Source organism: Trachypithecus francoisi, unplaced genomic scaffold, assembly GCF_009764315.1.
Source record: "Trachypithecus francoisi isolate TF-2019V2 unplaced genomic scaffold, Tfra_2.0 Lachesis_group1, whole genome shotgun sequence".
Classification (NCBI taxonomy): domain Eukaryota; kingdom Metazoa; phylum Chordata; class Mammalia; order Primates; family Cercopithecidae; genus Trachypithecus; species Trachypithecus francoisi.
The window spans coordinates 106,039,413-106,064,009 of record NW_022681454.1 but is presented as its reverse complement, the minus strand read 5'-3'; the positions used below and the strand labels follow the sequence as shown (position 1 = coordinate 106,064,009).

The following is a 24,597-nucleotide window of genomic DNA, read 5'->3' as shown; positions in this document are numbered from 1 at the left end:
TGTAGTCCCAGCTACTCGGGAGGCTGAGGCGAGAGAATGGCGTAAACCCGGGAGGCGGAGCTTGCAGTGAGCTGAGATCCGGCCACTGCACTCCAGCCTGGGCGACAGAGCGAGACTCCGTCTCAAAAAAAAAAAAAAAAAAAATAGAGATGGGGTCTCCCATGTTGCCTAGGCTGGTCTTGAACACTTGTGCTCAAGAGATTTTTCTACCTCGACCTCCCAAAGTGCGGAGCATATAGGCGTGAGCCCCTTGAAATGATAATTCTAACAGATAAGAACAATATAGGGCCGGGCGCAGTGGCTCAAGCCTGTAATCCCAGCACTTTGGGAGGCCGAGACGGGCGGATCACGAGGTCAGGAGATCGAGACCATCCTGGCTAACACGACGAAACCCCGTCTCTACTAAAAAATACAAAAAACTAGCTGGGCAAGGTGGCGGGCGCCTGTAGTCCCAGCTACACGGGAGGCTGAGGCAGGAGAATGGCGTAAATCTGGGAGGCGGAGCTTGCAGTGAGCTGAGATCCGGCCACTGCACTCCAGCCCGGGCGACAGAAGCCAGACTCCATCTCAAAAAAAAAAAAAAGAACAATATATTTATATAATACACACACACACACACACACACAGTTAATACAGTTTTAAAAAATTCTCTCAGCAGACACTAAGCACCACAAAACAAAGCAAGCAATAAAAAGGGTGTCAACTACTCTTTTCTCCAATTTGCTTTATCTAACCCTATCATCTATATAGAAACTAACTCTATGGAAGGAGTAGCATGTTTCCATAATCCCCTATAAATGTGTATTATTTGCAGTAGCAAAACTGTCAGTCAAGTATGAAAGATAGTGTCTAGAGGCTGGGCACGGTGGCTCACTCCTGTAATCTCAGCACTGGGAGACTGAGGTGGGTGGATCATGAGGTCAGGAGTTCGAGGCTAGCCTAGCAAATATGGCGAAACCCCATCTCTACTAAAAATACAAAAATTAGCTAGGCATGGTGGCGGGTGCCTGTAGTTCCAGCTACTCAGGAGGCTGAGGTTGCAGTGAGCTGAGATGGTGCCATTGCACTCCAGCCTGGGCCACAGGGTGAGACTCTGTAATCAAAAAAAAAGATACTATCTAGAATAGTGTCCTGCTCCTAGAACAATGTTTAGTATGTAATAAATGTCAAGTAAAATGTATTTAATAAATAAATGCCCTCATTTAAATTTTAAACAAAGTGGAATTAAAACAAAAAAACTGGAGAAAACTTAAATGATCATATACAAAAAGAAGCTCTAAAAGTTACTCTATACATAACCATTATTAACAATTTGGCATATTGACTGTTTAGTCCTATTATGAAGTCAAATCTACAATATGCATTCATTTTAGTTCATAAGATATCCTTCACCAGCATTTGGATTCTGCAAAAATACATTCTTAGAAACATTTAACTGAATCAATCTTTTTTTTTTTTTCCCTTGAAGAATCACATCTCCTTATTGGGTCTAATTCTGAAGATACATTCCTAGACATTCAGCTATCATCTTGTGCTGACTAGGCAGGGATCGGCTTACTGGCTTTCTGGTAACCTCCCAGACTTCTTAAGAGGATAAGACCTTCAATACGGTGTCATAATCCTTAGATCTCTTGCTTGTCTCTCCTCATGGTGATAGAAACATAGGCAGAAAGTTCTCGTAACATGACAATTTATCAGCATAAGAAATAAAAAAAATGGGGCTGGGTGCAATGGCTCACGCCTATTATCCCAACATTTTGGAAGGCCGAGGTGGAAGGACTGTTTGAAGCCAGATGTTTGATACCAGCCTGGACAACAAAGTGAGACCCCATCTCTATGAAAAGAAGGAAAAAAAAAAAAAAGCTGGATATGGTGGTGTGCACCTGTAGTCCCAGCTACTGGGGAGGCCGAGGAGGGAAGATGGCTTTAGCCCAGTAGTACCAGGCTGCAGTGAACCATGATCACACCACTGCACTCCAGCCTGGGTGACAGAATGAGACCTTGTCTCAAAAAAAAAAAAAAAAAAAAGAAGGAGAAGGAGGAGGAGAAGAGGAGGAGGAAGGGGAGGAAGAAGGAGGAGGAGGAGGAGGAAAGAAAACTGGAGTTACAAACATGAAGGTCTAAATCTTCTCCCCTTCTTCAGGAAAGAATTCTACAGATCTATCCTAGTACCTGACATACAGTAGGCCTACAGTTTATTTAACATTACTGCTACAGATGCTCACATAGTTCTTTAATTTTGGTGCAGTATAATAGGAAGAAAACTTGTCCAAGGTTACTGAAGTACTTTCAACACATAGGATTACAAGATTAGAATTTGTTGACTGAATGAATACAAAGAAACCAAAGTATGACTGCAGGGCCAGAATCTTTCAACTATACTACACTAGACATTTTTCGTTTCACATTAATTTAGTTTCATTAATTTAGAGTTCATTAATTTAGAGTTCATACTACATGGTTGTTCATCTTTTAGTGAATTAAGCAACTCTTCTAGACTATCTTGACAAGAGATTGTTTTTGGAATGGTTTACAACTTCTTACACACACACACACAAACAAAATTCCTAGGGGCAAAAATCCTTAATTACAAAAAACTGAGTCATTTATTCAAGTATTTAAAAAAAAAATTTTTTTTTTTTTTTTTGAGACTGAGTCTCTCTCTGTCGCCCAGGCTGGAGTGCAGTGGCGAGATCTCGGCTCACTGCAAGCTCTGTCTCCCAGGTTCACATCATTCTGCCACCTCAGCCTCCCAAGCAGCTGGGACTACAGGCGCCCGCCATCATGCCCAGCTAACTTTTTGTATTTTTAGTAGAGACGGGGTTTCATCGTGGTAGCCAGGATGGTCTTGATCTCCTGACCTCGTGATCTGCCCACCTCGGCCTACCAAAGTGCTGGGATTACAGGTGTGAGCCACCACGCCCAGCAGTATTTTTTAAATATTACAAGGCAATTCCATACTGAGCTGAAAAGATTGAAGTTTTCTACTGATTCATAGAATAGTGATAGCAAGATAGTATTTTTTTTTTTAAGTATAGAACATTCCAGCTTCAATTAAACTTCATCCTGGATCATCAACAAAGAGATAAGAAATAAAGAGAAGGGCAAAACTGCTTTTTCTGTTAGTTTTGAAGCTTGGAATCATTAGAAAAAGAGAGACAGAGGTCAGGTACAGTTGTCAGGTTGTCAGTGATAGGAGACAGGAGAGCAAGAAAACTCACAGTATAAGATATTAAAATGAAATGATAGCTTTTTCTTTCAATACTATCCACTCCTGTACTTGAATGTAATGGCTAAAGTGATTTCAGATATAGTTAAAAGTGATGTCTCCAAAACCTACCCCCAAGTTGGGGGTAGCATCTATTTACCTACTAGAGGCAGCCAGAAGTCACTGAGGGAGCAAAGAGTCAAAGACTATACTCAGAGGCTGGTTGAAAAGAATTCAAAAGACCTACGCATGAGAATAGAAATATAAAATTTATTTAAGGAGCAGTTATTCTTTAAAAAGAAGGGGAAAGAAAAGTTATTGACAATCTTTTAGAAAAAGACAGAGTATGATAACAACAAAAAATAATAGCCCCAGAAACAACCTTCATAGTTGTTAGTTAATGCTATTAATGCTATTAAGTTGCGGCTGAAAAGTGCCAGAAAAATGTCCTTTTTTTCTTGTGAAAAATATAGCCTGCTATTTTGTGTAATGTATGTTCACATTTGAAGGCAACTGATGGTCAACAAATTTTAAAATGAATAACAAGCAAGCACAAAACAACAAATTACCTGGGTAACTGCCTCCTTCCAGGGCATCATAACTGTTGGGCATTGGAGAAGCACTGCTTGTGGTAGAAGAGCTGTCAACACCTAAAAAGAAAACCAAAACATTTACTAGGTTTAAAAGGACAAAGTATATTAAAGCAGCCTTTGGCAATTTTGAAAAAGATGTTTTGGCTGAACTAGGAAAATTCCTGATTCTAGTAAAAAAGTGAAATGATTGATGTCTACAGACATTTTAAAAACCAATGAATTTCTGTTAAGAATAGAAGATGAGAGTGGAGAGAAAATGAAGCCGATGAGTGGGATAAAACTCAGTTAAACATGTAAGGCATCTTAGAGAAGAACAGATATTAAACTATTAAAAGTAGTCAAACACATAAATAAAAATTCTAAGTTGATAGAAATGTTAATATAGTCACATCTTAAGGATTACATCTACCAAATATATGTTATCATTTTTGTTGTTGTTGTTGAGACGGAGTCTCGCTCTGTCGCCCAGGCTGGAGTGCAGTGGCCGGATCTCAGCTCACTGCAAGCTCCGCCTCCCGGGTTTACGCCATTCTCCTGCCTCAGCCTCCCAAGTAGCTGGGACTACAGGCGCCCGCCACCTCGCCCAGCTAGTTTTTTGTATTTTTTTTAGTAGAGATGGGGTTTCACCGTGTTCGCCAGGATGATCGCCATCTCCTGACCTCATGATCCGCCCGTCACGGCCTCCCAAAGTGCTGGGATTACAGGCTTGAGCCACCGCGCGCCCGGCCTATTTTATCATTATTAATGATAAATACTAAATACATTTTATCAATCTTAGGGTATATTAAGGTAATTAAATTTTAATGACTTTTATTTATGTCATAGCACACTGTTTAAGACTGATAAATGAGGAGTCTGTAGCTTAGGTTGCTATCTGGCATGCTACTAAGTTTTTCCGTGTCTCAGTTTATATAGCTGCAGAATAGAGATTAAGTAATACCTGCCATATTTAATAAGGTAATATAAATGAAAGGCACACTAATTTATATAAATGTCAGATATAAGAATTTTTATTATGTGTGCTCATTCAAAACCTGTTAAGATGAGAATTCAGTGGCAATTTATGATGAAATCTGGTCACAGGTCACATGAATAGAACAAACAATATACTTCTTCCACTCATTCAACACATATTTTGAGACCTACAATTATCCTAGGTACATATGCTAGAGTATATTATGATGAAGAAAACAAAAAATCTGCATGATCCCTCTATTATGTTAGAGATCTTGCTCTGTTTCACAGTAACACAAAATTCTATGCTACAGAGGTTATCCCTTGCTCTTAATACCAATATTATAACTGGTATTTAAACTACATTTAGGTTAATTTTCAACTGTGATAGGAAAAGAACAGGTATGCATAATTATCTTTCATTGAATAATTTTACATAAACATGAGAATTAGGTATACTGACTCAGGGCATAACAGCTAATGCTTTTTGTGTAGGAACATTTTCTTATTAGCAAAGAACATGATTTGGAGGCAAAGACTGCAGTTACCTCAACTCCATCATTTACTTGCTATATAACTTTGTGGTTTTTTTCTCCTGAGAATAAGTGAAGGTAACTTGCTATGTAACTCTTCTGCAAAATGCTAACAATTTTTTAAATGTCCTATGTGTGGTTTTTTATGTTCTTATAAGGTCTAAATGAGACAGTGGATATGAAGACACCCATAAAATAAGTAATAGGTAGAAGACACTAATATTTACGAAGTGCCTTCTTCGTGATAAGTAGAACAATTTGCACATATATTTTTCCTCTTAATAAATAATGGAAAGTAATGCCCTTTCCTTTTTGTTCCTTTTATTTGTGAATTTTAAATTAAAGCAGAATGCTTATATATCAGGTCAAAAGTCTCCAAATATTCATCAACAGATGAATGGATAAACAAAATATGGTATATCTATAAAATGGGATATTATTTAGCCATAAAAATGAAGTACAGATGCACACTACAATGTGAATGAAACCTGAAAATTTGCCTAAGTGAAATAAATCAGACAGAAAAGGTCATATATATTATATAATTCTATTTATATGAAATATCCAGAATAGGTAAATCCATAGAGACAGAAAGTAGATGGCTGTTGCCAGGGGCTGAGGGGAGGGGAAAATGGGGAGTGACTGAGTGTAGGATTTTCTTTTGGGATGATGAAAATGTCTAGTACTTCACAAAGTTAGATAGAGCTAAATAGAAGTAGGGATTACACAACACTGTACATGTATTAAATGCCACTGAATTATACACTTTAAAATAGTTAATTTTATGTTATATATATTTTACCTTAATAAAACTAAACAATTTACCATGACATTTCAATGGGGAAATAATATTCTTTTCAGCAAATGGTGCTGGAACAACCAGGCATATCCACATGCAGAAGAACAAAGCTGGACTCCTTCCTTACACCTTACACTACAACTAACTCAAAATGGATCACAGACATAAAATGTAAGTGCTAAAACTACAAAACTCTAAGAATACAGGAATAAATCTTCATGATTAAATGAATTTTTAGATATGACATCAAAGGTACAAGCAACAAAAGAAAAAAAGTAATTTGGACTTCATCAAAATTAAGAACTTTGTGCTCTAAAGGTTACGATATCTTCAAGAAGTAAAAAGACAACCCACAGTATGAGAGTAAATATTTGCAAATCATATATCTGATAAGGGGTTAATGTTCAGAATATGTAACAAATTCTTACAACTCAACAGTAAAACAACAAATAACCAAATTTAAAATGGGCAAAAGACATTTATCCAAAGAAGATAAACAAATGACCAATAAACACATGAAAAGACGCTCAACATCACTATCCATTAGGAAAATGAAAATCAAAACAACGAGATACCACTTTATATCCACTAGGATGGTTATAACCAATCCAATGAGGATTCCAATTTTTCCACATCTTTGCCAAAACTTATTACCAAAGATGTGGAGAAATTAGAATCCTCACTGGATTGTAAAATGGTGCAGTTACTTTGGAAAACAGTTTGGCAGTTTCTCAAAAGTTAAATACAGAGTTCTGACCCAGCAATTCTACTCAAGAGAAATGAAAACATAAACCCACACAAAAACTTGTCGACAAATGTTCACAGCAGGATTATTCGTAACAGCCAAAAAGTAGAAACAACCCAAATGTCCATCAACTCATGAATGGATAAATAAAATGTGATATAGTCACATATGGAATATTTTTTGGCAACAAAAAATCATAAAGTACTGACATATGCCATAATGTGGATGAACCTTGAAAATATTATGCTAAGAGAAAGATGCAAGTAACAACCACATATTATATGATCTCTACATATAAAATGTTCAAAATAGACAAATCTATAGAGACAGAGGATTAATGGTTGCCTAGAGCTTTTTGTGGCTGTGCGGGGAGGGTAGAATGGGAAGAATGCTAAAACATATGACGTTTCTATTTTGGGGTGAAGAAAATGTTCTGGAATTACATAGTAGTGATGGTTGCTACTTTGTGAAAATGCCAAAAACTGCAGAACAGCACAACATAAATAGGTGAATTTTATGGTATGTGAATTATTTCCCAAAACTGCTATTAAAAATATCATGGGAATTCTAAGAAAAACTTTTAAATGTATATATCAAGAAATAACCACTCTTGAAAAAAAATAAAGTCCAAAGATAAAAGATTACTTATACATCCACTTATTCCAAAGAACAGACTACTACTCAATTATGCTGTTTAGCTTCTTTCATGTCAAATCAACTGTTAATATTTTAAAGATTGTTCGTTTTAATAATGCTATAAGCTTTAAAGTATTAATTTTTTTATTCTATTGTTTACTAAATAGTTTGAAAATTGCTAGTTCACTTTAAATTCACTTTCAGAAGAAAAAATAACTGCAAATCTCTATTTTTGAATTTGTCAAAATAGCAAAGCAACGTTACAAACCCAAATAAATTAGTAAGATAAACAGACTCATGATATTTTGCTATTTAGATTAATGCAATCTAATTAATGAATTAATTAGAGGTCATGCCATTACTGGCAAACAAATCAAAAAGGTATTTTTAAAATACAGTACCTTATTGAACTTGTATGTTAACATTCTGAACATGCTTAAAAACAACCTTCACAAATTTCCCCAGCATCTTAGTGAATAAGATCTAAATGCCTTCACATTGTCATAAAACAAACTTCAAAAATTTGGCTTCTACTTGTCCTTTTCACCTGCATCTCTCACCTGTCTGTTCCTTTACCATCCTCTGTTTTACCTTATGATGCAGTTACACCCAACTTCTGACTCTTGACCCAATACTACATTTTTTCTTCTGTTTATGCATGATGCATGTTGGTTTGTTAGCCATAATTTCCTTTCTCCACATGACAAATTACTACTCATCCTTCAAATTTCAAATCCTTTGTCAAACTTTTCCTGTATGCCCACAGAAAATCATTTCCTCTCCTATGCAGGGGCACATTCTCAACCCTGAATTAATACACTTTTCTTTTCTCTTTTTTTTTTTTCTTGAGACAGAGTCTCACTCTTGTCACTCAGGCTGGAGTGCAGTGGCGTTATCTCGGCTCATTGCAACCTCCGTCTCCCAGGTTCAAGTGATTCTCCTGCCTCAGCCTCCAAAGCAGCTGGGATTACAGGCGCCGGCCACCATGCCTGGCTAATCTTTGTATTTTTAGTAGACATGGGGTTTCACTAGGTTGGCCAGGCTGGTCTCAAACTCCTGACCTCAGGTGATCCGCCCATCTCGGCCTCTCAAAGTGCTAGGATTTACAGGCGTGAGCCACCCTGACCGCTTACACCTTTCAAGTTGTACTGTAATCATATGGTATCTGTTTCCCTATCATATAAGTATCTGATGGCCATAGCTATGCATTAGCTATATATTGATCTTTGGAATCCTGATAGCAAGCAAAATACTGCTTTCAGCATACAAACTTGTTTCCACTCAATCAATAGCTTTGGTACTTGTCCCATGCTTAACACCTGGATAGCATCAATTTGCCTCAGTCACTTCACACTGCAATTAGTGATATTTAGTATTCTGAGATCAAATGGGGGTCAAGTATGAAATGCAGTAGTTGGAAGTAATTTTCTCTCATTCTTTTACTGGCTCTATGTTACAGCTTGAAAGAAGAAAAAAGGAAAGAGAAAAAGAGGGAGCTGAAATCTAAAGAAGTAACGAGGAGAACAGATAAGAATAGCTCAGAATCCTTGAAGCTAGGGAAGAGTATCAGAAAGCAAGTAAGCCTTTAAAAAATAAAGGCTTAAGCTGTTCTCTCTCTAAAAGACAAGCAAAATGGGTCAACAAAGGTAATATACTTACTAGTATTGCTAAACTTTTTGAAATTAACCAGATAATTTGAGATTTTCTCATGTCCACTCCCTACCAGTTGAGGAAAAAGACACCTGACATCTCTGAGCTGCTCCTCATTAGTAACAACAGATCTCATAATAACACCTACTCCACAGGGCTACAATTACAACTTAACAGATATCACAAGTGTAACACATATTAGCAAGAGACTCAGGAAATGTTCTTCGTGTTCTCTCTTCCCTCTATCTCCAAACAGTGCTACAGAGTGGGGAAAAACAAAACAAGACAAATACTTCCTGATAGATTTTCCAATTGTTTTTTTTCCTCAGCTTTCAGCCAAACTTTCCTCAATACTTAACACTGCTAACCCAATAGCTTCTGATTCTCCAACCTGCTGGCTGATTTTTCATCACGGTTCAATGAAATTTTTTCAAAGTTGGAGAACAACCCCACATAAACTAAACACACAAAAATCTCACAAATAAAGGGAATACATGTCACCGAAATGCTTAAGAAGTGAAGCACTCCAAATCGCTACTTGGACACTTACATGCAATCCCCACACCAATTTCAGCCACTTTCTTTTACCTCTGTACATATGAAAAAAATTTTTGTAACTGGGCAGGGTTTAAAAAAATAAAATTCCTTTTAAAGCTAGACTTTCTTCCCATCTCACCACTAAGAATGTTTCTTTAATTTGCAACCAACAAAAATATTATTTTAAAAAACCATGAAGAGAGAGCACCAAGACTATAGTAAAAACATCAATAATATGGTCTTATTTTGTGGAATAGAAAAAAAACACAGGAGTAAGATAACATCTAAGTTTAATACTGTAGTGACTACCATCATGTGCCCTTTACTTCCCACCTACTCTGGTGGTTTATGTTCTCTCACTGGATAGGAAGACACCTTCTTTTTCATATTTTCCTGCAGAGAGACCTCGGTTTGAATCCTTACTCTGCCTACTGAGCAGCTGTGTGAGCACAGACAAATGTTATTTAATCTGTTCGGGCTGCAGTTAATTCATCTGTAAAATAGAGTTGATTATTTCTGCCTTGCAGAATTGTTAAGAAGAACAGACAAGAACACAATCTCAACGCTGGTAACGACAGCTAATCTTTCTGAGTGTTCACCATTTGCCGCACACTGTTTTAAGCCCTTTACAAACAACACCTTCAATCCTTAAAACAACTATATGTAATTGTTACCATCATTATCACAAAGCTAGATAGTGACAAAGTCGGGATGTGAGTCTAGAAAAACTGACACAAAAGCTCTGTACTGCTATGACAGGCATTCAGTAAACGCTAAAAATGTTAGGTATTATTAAAATACAAATGTCATAAAAACTCAAGAATTTTAAATTTATAATATACTCAAGAAAAATAATAAACAAGACATTAGAAAAAAGCCATAAATGCTAATTTTTTTTTTTTTTTTTGTGAGACAGAGTCTCACTCTGCCACCCAGGCTGGAGGGCAGTGGCGTGATCTCGGCTCCCCGCAACCTCTGCCTCCCAGATTCAAGGGATACTCCTGCTTCAGCCTCCAGAGTAGCGGGGACTATGGGCGTGCGCCACCACACCTGGCTAATTTTTGTATTTTTAGTAGAGACAGAGTTTCACCATTTTGGCCACATTGGTCTCAAACTCCTGACCTCAGGTGATCTACCTGCCTCGGCCTTCCAAAGTGCTGGGATTACAAGCATGAGCCACTGCACCTAGCCACCAAATCTTTCTGATCTCTCTCTCTCTTTTTTTTCTTTTTTGGAGAACAGAACATTTACATAGTCTCAAAGAATCTCCCCACAAATTACTTATTAATTTTAACAGCGAAAAATAGTAACTTTATGGTGGAGAAACCTGGCAGATACCACCTTATTCAAATAATAAACGTTAACCTCATCAATATGAGAACAAATTGACACCATGTGCCTCAAATAGGATGCACTGAGAACACAACATTGCTTTAGTGGTAATCCTCCGAAAAATGCATGATCTGAATTTAATCACGTGGAAACCTCAGATAAACCCACATAGGGGAACATTTTACAAAATAACTGGTCTGTACTCTTTGAAAATGTTAAGGCAAGAAAAGAGAAAGGCTAATGAACTGTTGGAGACTGAAGAACTCTAACATGACAACTAAATTCAACGCATGATCCAGATTGGATCCTGGACCATGAAAATAGCTATAAAAGATCTACTTGAGACAACTGAAATTTGACAATGAACTGTGTTATCAGATATTATTGCATCAATGCTCAATTTCTTGATAACTGTATTTTGGCTATGTAAGACACCGACCTTATGATTAGGAAATATAAATAAAGTATTAGCGGTAAAGTTCATGATGTCTCCAATTTACTTGCAAATGGTATAGAAAAAATATATTGATAAAGAATGATAAAGCAAGTGTGGCAAAAATGGTTTATCTGGCCGGGCGCGGTGGCTCAAGCCTGTAATCCCAGCACTTTGGGAGGCCAAGACGGGTGGATCACGAAGTCAGGAGATCGAGACCATGCTGGCTAACACGGTGAAACCCCGTCTCTACTAAAAATACAAAAACTAGCTGGGCGAGGTGGCGGGCGCCTGTAGTCCCAGCTACTCGGGAGGCTGAGGCAGGAGAATGGCGTAAACCCGGGAGGCGGAGCTTGCAGTGAGCTGAGATCCGGCCACTGCACTCCAGTCCGGGAGACAGAGCGAGACTCCGCCTCAAAAAAAAAAAAAAAAATACAAAAAACTAGCCGGGCGAGGTGGCGGCGCCTGTAGTCCCAGCTACTCGGGAGGCTGAGGCAGGAGAATAGCGTGAACCCGGGAGGCGGAGCTTGCAGTGAGCTGAGGTCCGGCCACTGCACTCCAGCCTGGGCGAGAGAGCAAGACACCGTCTCAAAAAAAAAAAAAAAAAAAAAATGGTTTATCTGGGTAAAGTGTACATGAGGGGTTCTTTTACACTTCTGTGAGTTTGAAATTTTGTTAAAATTTAAAATTACAGGCCGGGCGCGGTGGCTCAAGCCTGTAATCCTAGCACTTTGGGAGGCCGAGACGGGCGGATCATGAGGTCAGGAGATCGAGACCATCCTGGCTAACACGGTGAAACCCCGTCTCCACTAAAAAATACAAAAAACTAACCGGGCGAGGTGGCGGGCGCCTGTAGTCCCAGCTACTCGGGAGGCTGAGGCAGGAGAATGGCGGGAACCCAGGAGGCGGAGCTTGCAGTGAGCTGAGATCCGGCCACTGCACTCCAGCCCGGGCGACAGAGCGAGACTCCGTCTCAAAAAAAAAAAAAATTTAAAATTACAAAAAAAAATTCAGAAGCACAGATGGGCACTTACATATCTAGAGTAAGAAAAATTATTTCCCACCACTCCCAATTTTTATCCCCTCGAGTCGCATATAATGATTTACATATTTTTAAATGCATAAGAAATAGAAATCTTTTGTTAAAATGATTGTAGAATAGATCTTCCCATTTAGAACAAGAGAATTATGGTCACATATAATAACTTGAAAGATCACCACTTATTGGTTCAGTCTTAAACTATACGTTGAGCATCTCTAATGTGAAAATCCAAAATCCTAAAATGCTCCAAAATCCAAAATTTTATGAGGGCTGACATGACACCACAAGTGGAAAATTCCACACCTGACCTCATACGACATGTCACAGGCAAAACTCTGTATCATGTACAAAATTATTAAAAATATTGTACAAGACCGGGTGCAGTGGCTCACGCCTGTACTCCCAGCACTTTGGGAGGTAGAGGCGGGCAGATTATGAGGTCAGGAGATCAAGACCATCCTGGCTAACACGGTGAAACCCCATCTCTACTAAAAACACAAAAAATTAGCCTGGCATGATGGCAGGCACCTGTAGTCCCAGCTACTTGGGAAGCTGAGGCAGGAGAATGGCGTGAACCCAGGAGGCGAAGCTTGCAGTGAGCCGAGATCACTCCACTGCACTCTAGCCTGGGCAACAGAGCAAGACTCCATCTCAAAAATATATACATATTGTACAAGCCTGGTGAGGTAGCTCATGCCTGTAATCCCAGCACTTTGGGAGGTTGAGGTGGGTGGATTCCCTGTGTGCAGGAGTTCAAGACCAGTTTGGGCAACATGACGAAACCCCATCTCTACAAAAACTACCAACATTAACTGTGCAGGGTGACCTGTAGTCCCAGTAGTCCCAGCTACATAGGAGTTGAGACAGGAGGATGGTTTGAGCCTGGGAGGCGGAGGTTGGTGTGAGCCATGATTGTGCCACTGCACTCCAGCCTAAGGGACAGAGTGAGACTCTGTTTCAAAAATAAAAAACAAAACAAAACAAAAAATACATATAGTACAAAATTACCTTTAGTTTATATGTATAGGTGTATATGAAACATAAATGAATTTAGTATTTAGACTTGAGTCTCATCCTCAAGCGATCTCACTATGTATTTGCAGCAAATATTCTGAAATCTCAAAAAATCTGAAATTTGAAACACTTCTGGCTCCAAGCATTTCAGATAAAGGATATTCAACCTGTATTAGAATTAATGGGAACCGAACTGCTTAATTTTTCGCAGTGTTCTACCTATTAAAGGCAGAAAAAGATATTAAACAGTTTGCAACACATAACCATATGCACAACTTCTTCAACTAGCAAGATATGTACTACTTCATGAAGCAGGAAAATAACTACAAATTCTGGGCCTTCTAAATACATGACAAGAAGAGCCAAAAGGACCTCACTAAAACACTGTCCTATTTCTCTATCCCTATTATAAAATCCGCATGGCTTATTTTGATTAGACTAAAGTAGCATGCAAAGCAGAAAATGAACCATTATTCCTAAAACGATGCTAGAGCAATCACCAGCCAAAAGCTTCAGTCAGGACTCATTATTTTGCATGTGACATGGAAGGAAATGCATTTCTGAAAGAAGAATGCACTCTACTATCATGAAAGAGGTATTCTGATTCTATTATTTACAATATGGCAAAGATGCCTAAAGGAGGAAAAACAAAACAAACACACACCTCATTTTATGTGACACACCTTCTATAATGCAAACCTCGTAAGTTCATCATGCTAAATCTTCAAAGACTCTTTTTTAAAAGGCTAAGTAAGACTGTAGAAATAAAAAAGAAAACTTGAGCAGGAAAAGATCAAGAACTGGTGTAAAGCTAAAGCAGACCTGCTTCCTCATCCTCCTCCTCCTCTTCCTCATCATCGGAAGTTGATGACAAGGGAGTTGGTGCGGAGCTAGCTTGGTTATTAACATATTCACCATACTGCATGCCTGTAAAGTGGAAAGCACAAACATAAGAGTCAAACCAACAGGAAAGATGAGAAATAAAATTTTGACATTGCATTAAAAGTGAGAAAGAATTCTGACATTCCAAAGAACATCCCAACATGCATATTAATATTAGCAAATTTATTATCAAAACTAGAACCATTAGAAAATCTCTGCAAAGCAGTTTAGTAAAAGCAGCTTTAATATGAACTGGCTTAAGTGTGAAAAGGTATCTATCATGTATTGTCCAATACAGTTAGTATTTAGGAAGCTGCAATAATACTCTCTGAAAAGTTTACTGAGCTCTATACACGTTTATTTTCTTTGACCTTATGACCCTGTGATATACTTCCTTTGGGACTGTGCATTTTCGGTGGGCAGTGATCATTATACTGAACTGATTTTGTACAGCATACAAAACACATACTTGGTACCTTCCTTCTGCTAATGTTACCTTGATGGTAAACTCAGTTCCCATAACAGAAAAAGAATGACAGTTAAAGAAAAAAACTGTATTCGGCATAGTTCTCTGCTAACAGTAGATACTCTGGAAGTGGGGGGTCGACGGGACAGGGGGGCTGGGAGACTTATTAACTGTGACCATACAAGTGTGAGAATTACAGAAAACTGAATTTTCTGAGACTGCCAGTCATGTCAGTGTCATCCTATTGCCTACATGTGAGTCTGAAGCAGGTGATTAAGACTGGTCCTTTGTGAAATACACCAAGAGAAGGCAGATTCTGTGGAAAAGGGCATAATAAACTGATAATGGTAACTGTATACTACTTCCCTTTTAAAAATGTAATTGGGTATTTCTATTATTCGATCTGGCAGAATCAGGACTTTAAAAATTAACATCTATACAATTTTTAACAGGGAAAATAAAATAATCTTAATAGAAAAAGAAGGCCGGAGCAGTGGCTCACGCCTGTAATCCCAGCAGTTGCCAGGCTGAGGCGGGTGGATCACGAGGTTAAGAGATTGAGACCATCCTGGTGAAACCCCATCTCTACTAAAAATACAAAAATTAGCTGGCCGTGGTGGCGCGCGCCTGTGGTCCCATCTATTCGGGAGGCTGAAGCAGGAGAATGGCCTCTGCTGGGAGGCAGAGGTAGCAGTAAGCAGAGATCGTGCCACTGCACTCCAGCCTGGTGACAGAGCAAGACTCCATCTCAAAAAAAAAGAAAAAAAGAAAATGAACACTTCATAAATAAGAATAAACATCCTTGTATGGAAAATCTCATAGCTCTACTTTGAAAAAAAAAGAAAAAAGAAAGCCCAGAAACATAGTGGGGATTTTCAAGAACATTTCCTAATATTGGGGGTACAATGAAGCCCTGCCTCACCAAAATCACATGGATGGTAGTGCTTTAACGCTTTATTTTTTTTTCAGGTGACTAGCATACTTGATTAGCATGGGTAAACAACTCTTCTCTAGAGTAAGAAAAAAGCTATTAAGAAAAAAATTTGAGTTGGTAGAAGCAAAGGTTAAACTGTAGATGAATGAAGCTTTGATCTTTCAACAATGACTAAAAAGTCATGGAAAAATCTGCTAGCTTTGCTGAAACATCTTTCAAAATCAGTAAAATAGCAGCATCACAAATTCATCTGGGACAATAAAAATCAATGTAAAATAGGTTCAGGTAATACAAGAAACAAACTTAATACCAAAAACAAATTCAGAGTGGCACATTCTTCTGACAAAAAAGCCCAATTAAAACAAAAATTTGAGCCAAGCACAATGGCTCATGTCTATAATTTGAGCACTCAGGGAGGCTCAGGCAGGAGTATTACTTGAAGCTGGGAGTTCAAGACCAGCCTGGGCAACATATTGAGACGACCATCTCTGTAAAAAGTAAAAAAAAAATTAGCCAGGCAAAGCGCTCTGCTCTAGGTTGGGTATAGCACATACGGACTACAACAAATGGGGAGCTACAGCCGGCAAGGGGTTGACAGCCAAGTCATCTATTCTAGGATACGTGAATGCTTCCTGAAGTGCTTCTAATTCAGATTCTCTTTAAGAGCCAAAATCTACATGTGAGATACATAGGTCAAATATATAAGGTGGTAAAATATGACACCCTTTCCCAGAGCTCAGCCTGAAACTCACTGTAGAAATGTATGTACACCGAGTAGCTACTCTACCATCACCAAATGGAAAAGAAATGTTATATCATAATTTATTCTATCTTAACCAGAGCTTCCAAGGTATAAATCTACTAAACCAAGAAACATGAAACACTTTATGGACTCTAACATGACGTAGCACTCTGTTATTCAAAGGGTCCCAATATTTTCGAAAGGACATTTAGTTTAAATTAGCTACCATTAAAGTACCCTCAGGCAAACCTTTCCAGGAGAACATATCCTTGGTGCTACTTAATATTCTTCAGTGTTCCCTAGATACAGCTATACCCGGAATAAATCAAACTAATCTTAACAGAACAAGTCTCTTGTGGAGATTAGCTTTTTTAAATTCAGGAGTTCAGACTTTTGAGTAACTGCTCTCTTTCCTGAACTGGAAACTAGGTGTACACACTAGAAGACTTTTCAAGGGTCCCCACAAAAGAATGGTTTTAAGGAAATCAATTTTCAGATGTTGATTCCCATAAATACTCTCTTTCCTCAAACTTATCCACATAAAAAAGTGCCCGTGTTAATGACAGCCTTTCTTTTACTTTACAAAGGAAACACACGACCTTAGTTTATCCTAATTCTTACTATGACACATTGCTCTAATGTATACAAGCCTCTCATATAATAAAAGTACACAGTAGGAAATACTGAACAGAGAAGGAGCATGACATTGTGGATAAAGATAGGGACTCTGGGTTCAACTCCAGGTTCTATCACTTACTACTGGTATGTCCTTGAGCAAGTTACTAACCTCTGTTCTTCACTTACATTATCTGTAAAATGGGGTAAAACCTCAAATGGTTGTGGTAAGAATTAAATGAGTTAATATATTTCAAATGCTTAGAATGGTGCATGACACATACTAAATATGGAATAAATGTGAGCTATATCACTAACTTTAAAAACATCTTTTTGTATATATTTAATTAAAATTATTTTCAGCTGTTCTTTTTAGGTCACATCGTTAGAAAAAAAAGAACCTCCCACTAACCCGACTGGCGCACTCAGTCCTACTAATTATTTCACTTATTTTTTATTTTTCTTTTTTTTTTTTAAGACAGAGTCTCATTCTGTCGCCCAGGCTGGAGTGCAGTGGCATGATCTCAGCTCACTGCAACCTCTGCCTCCCCAGTTCAAGCGATTCTCCTGCCTCAGCCTCCCAAGTAGCTGGGATTACAGGTGTGTGCCACCATGCGCAGCTATTTTTTTTATATTTTTAGTAGAGACAGGGTTTCACCATGTTGGCCAGGCTGGTATCTCGAACTCCTGACGTCAAATGATCCACCCACCTTTGCCTCCCAAAGTGCTGGAAGTACAGGCGTGAGCCACCATGCCTGGGTGGAATCATTTTAAAAACAAATGGAGTATTTCCTAGGACTACCAAGTGTTTTTAAGACATACTAAAACTCACAGATAAAAATTCTGTAATTTCAGGGTCAATGTGACATGTGCAATAAAATATTTTACAACCTTTTCATGACAAAATATAGTCAATTCTTAATTTTTATATTTTATAAAATATTTAACACTTTCTACATCTTTTTAACAAAAAAATATTTACCAGCAAGTGCATCTGTTAGTACTTAGTAGTATATGCTTTGTTATGTTTTGAGGACTGCTTCTGCCAATCAGGTTATATGGAGATATTATCCATAAAATAAATGGCCTATATCACAGCTTGTTTTTGATAAAAACACATTTATAGGGTATGGTAGCCAGGCACAGTGGCTCACACCTGTAATCTCAGCACTTTGGGAGGCCAAGGCAGGAGAATCACTTGAGCCTGGGAGTTCAAGACCAGCCTGGGCAACGTAGTAAGACTTCATCTCTACAAGTAATTTGTTAAAAAATTAGTCAGATGAGGTGGTGTGTGCCTGTGGCCTTAGCTACTCAGGAGGCTGAGGTGGGAATATCACTTGAGCCCCAGTAGGCTCAAGGGTCAAGGCTGCAGTGAGCTGAGTCACTGCATTCCAGCTCAGGCAAGAGAACAAGACCACGTCTCAAAATAAATAAATAAATAAATAAATAAATAAATAAATAAATAAATAAATAAATAAAAATAAACAGTATGGTAAGATATATTGGCCATGGTAAAAGAAAATTCAAATATTTTGAATAACTGCTGAGAGACTAAAACAAGTACTGAGTTTGAAGGCAAAAGGTGTGCAATGGGCCTGGGTACCTCTCCTACCAACTCTGTAGGTCTTTAGGTAAGACATGTAACCTTTCTAAACTTAAATTTCCTCACTTATAAAAGGAAGATAACATATGACATGCTTGTTCCATCTGATGAGACAGTAATACAGATAGAAAAAGTTAAAGGGACTTGCAAATTACAAACTGCTATATGAAATAATAATGTTAACTATCACCTGGAAAATAAAATCTAACAAACAATAATTTCTGACATGTAACTCAGAAGGGTAAAAAGAGTAAAAGCAAAATTAAGTAAAACAGAATGATATTGCTTTAGCAGAACTCTTCCAATATAATTCTAATCTACTTTATGTGAACAATGTTTCTCAGCAATTATGTGTATGAAAATAAAAACTAAGAATGAAACTTATCTGAACATTATCATATTCTAACAATGAATCATATTCAACTCAGATACAAAGCTATAGTGGGGAGAGGAGAAAGTCCATTCATTTCACTTAAAGGTGTATTTCCAATAAAAATGTACCAAAATTCATGATAAATACCAAAATGCATGATGTTTACATTGTTTTGACCAATTTTATGCCAACAGTAAAAGTTGTAGTGACTGGCCAGGTATAATGGTCACACCTGTAATTCCAGCACTTGGGAGGCCTAGGCAAGCATATCACTTGAGGCCAGGAGTTTGAGACCAGCCTGGTCAACATGGTGAAACCCCATCTCTACTAAAAATACAAAAATTAGCCAGGCATGTTGGCGCATGCATGTAATCCCAGCTACTCAGGAAGCTGAGACATAAAAATCACTTGCATCTGGGAGGTAGAGGTTGCAGTGACCCAAGATCATGCCACTGCACTCCAGCCTGGGTGACAGAGTGAGTCTGTCTCAAAAAAAAAAAAAAGAGAGAGAAAAAGTTGTAATGATTGATGGCTTCATTCAAAAGAAAAAAATACTATTTAGAGACTTAAAGTCATAGATAATGAAACACATTTTAACATTTCAATTTATACATTATTGTCATGGAAAAGCACAATAGAGTGATAAAAGAGTTTCTAGTATAAGAATATATTTTATTATTTCATTAAGGAAAGGAGATATGCCATCAAAGAGAAAAATGAAAAATGTAAACTTTTCAAATGTTAAAGAAGGGCTATTCATGTTTTTTGCAAAAGGATGATGGTAGGTATCATTCCAAAGGGTACATTTGAAAGAATGTAACATCTCTGTTTTAAAAGTCAGGCAGCATATACGTTAAAAATTACATAACTACAAGTATTTAAATTTTTGATGAAAAAATTTAGATATCAATCTAAAAAATGTTCAAGTAGGTAGTTTATGAAAAAAATTTTAGGGGCTACTCAAACAAAAATTTGATATCTCCCCTAAAAACAGATAAAAAATGCTTAGTCTTGGGAGAACAACTAAGCAACGGTGTCTTTGCAGCTGAAAGAAAAAAAGCTAATCTCTTTTTAAGTATTAACCACTTTAGTAGGTTGTATCAGGCCCACAGTAAACACTATGCAGATGATACACTGCACAATTCGAAGAAGCTTCATTTATGCAAATGACAATTCACACCACCATATGTGGTAGCCCTGACTCAATTAAGTTGTGTAGACCAGATCTATCCAAAGACAAAGAAGTCACTAAGAGGTCATTCTCCTACTTATGAAAATGGAACAATAAAAACTACAATTCAGATGTCTCCAGTATGATATTTTCTGTTACTTAAGCAAGAAACTTACCTTAGGTAAATCAAGAGTTAGTTTGTCAACAGCCAATGACAACAAAAATTCAGCCTTATTTTATAGAAAGAATAAAAGACAGAGAGACCTGAGTTAAAAATCTTTTGCTTTGCTACTTATTAACTTGTAGTCTTGGGCAAGTTACCTAACCTCTGTCAATCTCACTTTTCTCATCTGTGAAAAAGGAAGAACATCTATGTCATAAGATTAATATTTGAATTAATGAGATATAAAATACCTGATATATTGTATGTGCTCAATAAATGGCAGTTTCTTCTACTTTAAAAATATATTTTAATAGAAAAAAGAAGAAACATAATTGTCATTTTTAGTGGGCAAACCGTTTACAAAATAATATTTATAAAAAGATGGTAGGATGGTATTTACAGTAAGATGGTCAAAAAGAAAATATGATAGGGGCCGGGCGTGGTGGCTCACACCTGTAATCCCAGCACTTTGGGAGGCTAAGGCAGGCCGATCACCCAAGGTCAAAAGTTTGAGACCAGCCTGGCCAACATGGTAAAACCCTGTCTCTACTAAAAATACAAAAATTAGCGGGGCGTGGTGGCGTGCACCTGTAATCCCAGCTACCCAGGAGGCTGAGGCAGGAGACTCGCTGGAACTCAGGAGGTAGAGACTGCAGTGAGCCAAGATGGTGCCATTGCACTCCACCCCGGGCAACAGAGCAAGACTCTGTCTCCAAAAAAAGAAAAGAAAATATGATAGGAAGAAATAAATCAGCAGGGGCAATGTAATAGGCCAAAAAAAGCAAAACATTTAAGAAATGGAAGGCAGTCACCAATGTAGAGGAAAAACAAGAAAAGACACCATTTATTTAGTCAGGGCTTTGATCTATCCTAAAAACTTTTTTGATTCATGATAAACAAAACTACTACTGGCCCTTCACTTTGAAGGCAAATACTTTTAAGAACTAAATTTAATTTCCAGTATACCCACTGGTTTGCTGAGAATCGACAGACACTATTTGGTGCTGCAGTTCCTTTTCCTAAAAAACTAAGTAAGAAAATGTGTAATGTATCATCTGATCAATTGACAGAAAGGTCTCTGTTGATCACATAGACACTCAACAGATACAAGCAATGAGATCACCCTAGGAATTTTCATGCTTTTTTACTTTTCTCAGTTTCAGACCTATAAGAAGGTTCTTCACACTCAAGGTTAGGAGCTGTCATTACATAGTGAGTATAGCCCCTAAAATAATACAATGGTTGCTCTGGAAATAAAAACTATAGTTTCTTGAAAACAGTTCAATCATCTCTGATCAAATAAAACATGCCATGTATTAACCTGAAACATCAATACTTTGGAATTTTAGCCAGACAGAAAACAAAAACAAAAACAAAAAATAACTGCCAAAAGAAACAATGCGGGGAAGCAGGGTCAAAACAACACATTTTATTACCTTTTACTTACTTAACACATGGAGAATATTAAACAAACAATAAATCATATAGTCCTTCAATGACGCAAGAGTATTGGTTACAATTTCATTTTCACCCCCTTTCATTTGCAAAATCGTGTCAAAGCTTACTTTCTACTATCAATAACAAAAAGCACAGAAATAAATAGGATATGGAGAGTCACTAAATAATAAAGTTTTGGCTACTTTATCCTAAAAGAAACTATAATAACCTTTAAAAAATAAGAAATAAATGTCCCATGACAAAGGAATGAAATAAACCATTACACATTGACACAATGAATAATTAGCCATAAAAAGAGCTATAAAGACTCAATAGATACATGAAAACTATGTGTAATAAACAGAAAAGCAAAATACAAAATGGTATGTAATTATGTAAAACATATATGAGACACTGTAAGTTAATATTTCAAAAGTTGTGTTTGGATTGAGATTATAAATAACTTTTTTTCATATCTTGTATAAATTAGGATCCTACAGTTTAACTTTTTGAAGTCAGCTATTCAAATACGCATGTGTGTCTGTGTGTGTATACGATAATAAATATCTCAAATACCTTTTTGTTGTAATAGCTCTGATGGCTGTGTAACTGAGGTCACAGGCTCAACAGGGTGATTTGCAGTGGGAGGTGTTCTTGTTGATGAGGATCCTGATAAAACGGTGGATACTACTGGGCTGGACTTGGGAGGCTGAACATTTTGCATAACAGGACAGGATAAAGAATCTGCAATTGAAGAGAAGAAACTATTTCATCCACAGAGACTTGAAATATATTAATATATATTATTCCATATAATATACTATATATAATGTATATAAAATATGTAATTATATAATATATAATAATATATATTACTAACAAAATACAGTTTATCTGAAGTTCTTGTAGAAACTTCAATAGTATCATCACATTTACCTAGTATATCTTGAAAAGAAGGTGGTACAAATGATTTTTTAAAAACTGAAACATTACTCATCAAATGTTTTAATAAACTTTAATGACAATTTTCCTAAAATATTTCACAATCTTCCTTACCTTCTTAAAATGAACTCAAAAAACTTTTATTTACTAATGATCTCTATGAATACTAATTATTGAACAGATTATTGTACTATGCAATGGTGACTCAGGTAAGGAGATGAGGAAGAGGTTTTTGCCTCTGCAATAATGTGGTCTCTGAATTCCATAAACACTTCTAGTATCAGTTCAGATCTCATTTTGCACTGTAAACTGCTACTTCTTATTTGCTGTTTCTAACCAGATGCCTTATTTCACATGTAACTAAGTAAGGGCCTAATCATAACACGAAGTTGAACTTCTGGAATAAAGTGCACGTGACTCATCGTGGGTCTTTGTGATAGCTCAAAATACCAAATGTCTCCTAGAAGGCAAAATCGTCCCTGGTTGAGAAATACTGGGTAAGTTATTGAAGATAATCCTCAAGATTATCTAACCAAGAGATAACTGAAAAACCTATGGCAAAAGACTACTGGTGAGCAGTCACGATATGTTGAATAAATTTACATACTTACACCTGCACATATACATGTGTGTGTCTCTGTATACTGTGTGTGCATATATATAAACAATCTTAGTTCTGGGACTGAAACAAATAGGAATATGGTGACAAAACAAAATGTGCGATATGTCCTAATAGTGTAAAAACAACATAAGCACATATGAGGAACGGGGAAAGAAGGTAGTCTAAATACGCTGACTGCTTCATCATTTTTAGTAGGAAGAGAAACTATCATTGTGGAAGACTGAAAACATCATCACAATATTTTCCAGTTCCTTTCATCAATATGGAGTCTATTTTACTACCCTCTGAATCAGAACAAACCCTGTGACTGGCTTTAATCAACAGTATGGGGCAGAAATAAAAGTGTACAAGTCCCAGATCTCAAGTCTCGAGGGACACTGCAGCTTACACCTTTCCACTCCGAAATGCTGCATGGATCATCATGTAGGGAAGCTGGTCTAGTCACATACAGAAAAACCTAGGCACCCCAGTGAAGAGTCTGCACCAACTGCTAAACATGTGAGTGAAGCCATCTTAGAATCTTCTAGTCCCGCAAACCTCCAGCAAAATGAATTCACATGAGTGAATTCAAGAAAAACCTGCAGAACTACCCAGCAAACCCACAGAACCAAGAAAAATAAATCATTGTTATTTTAAACCAGCAATAGATAACTGCTATTATCACTAAAACTGCCAACATAAAACAGTGATTAAGAATATTTAACAGTATCCAAGTAAAAACTGAGAAAGATATAATTATCTAAAATTAGGGTCAGGCGTGGTTGCTCATGCCTATAATCCCAGCACTTTAGGAGGTCAAGGTGGGCAGACTGCTTGAGCCCAGGAGTTTAAGACCAGCCTGGGCAACAAGGCAAAACCCCAACTCTACTGAAAAATTCATCTGTGGTCCTCAACTACTGGTGAGACTGAGGTGGGAGGACAGCTTGAGCCCAGGAGAAGGTTGCAGTGAGCCAAGATCATGCCACTGCACTCCAGCCTGGGTGAAAGCGGGATATCCTGTCTCAAAAACACACAATGAAATCATATCAGGTGTATGTGTACGTACATATAATGTATTGATACACATGTATATATATATAAAGCATAATAAAATACCCACGAACTCAGCATCCAATTTTGAAAATAAAACATTTTCAACACTGTTGAAGCTCTCAATATGCTCCTCACAGAA

The 24,597-nt window shown here is 37.4% G+C and overlaps 1 protein-coding gene across 1 annotated transcript in view; it reads right to left on the bottom strand.

Annotated features, from left to right (window-relative positions):
* Positions 1-24,597, bottom strand: part of SEC24B (SEC24 homolog B, COPII coat complex component) — a 112,680-nt gene that overhangs the window by 48,560 nt on the left and 39,523 nt on the right. The window contains 3 exon segments of the mRNA XM_033214970.1: positions 3,778-3,858; positions 14,299-14,403; positions 22,439-22,606. Coding sequence (XP_033070861.1) covers positions 3,778-3,858; positions 14,299-14,403; positions 22,439-22,606 — 354 coding nt within the window.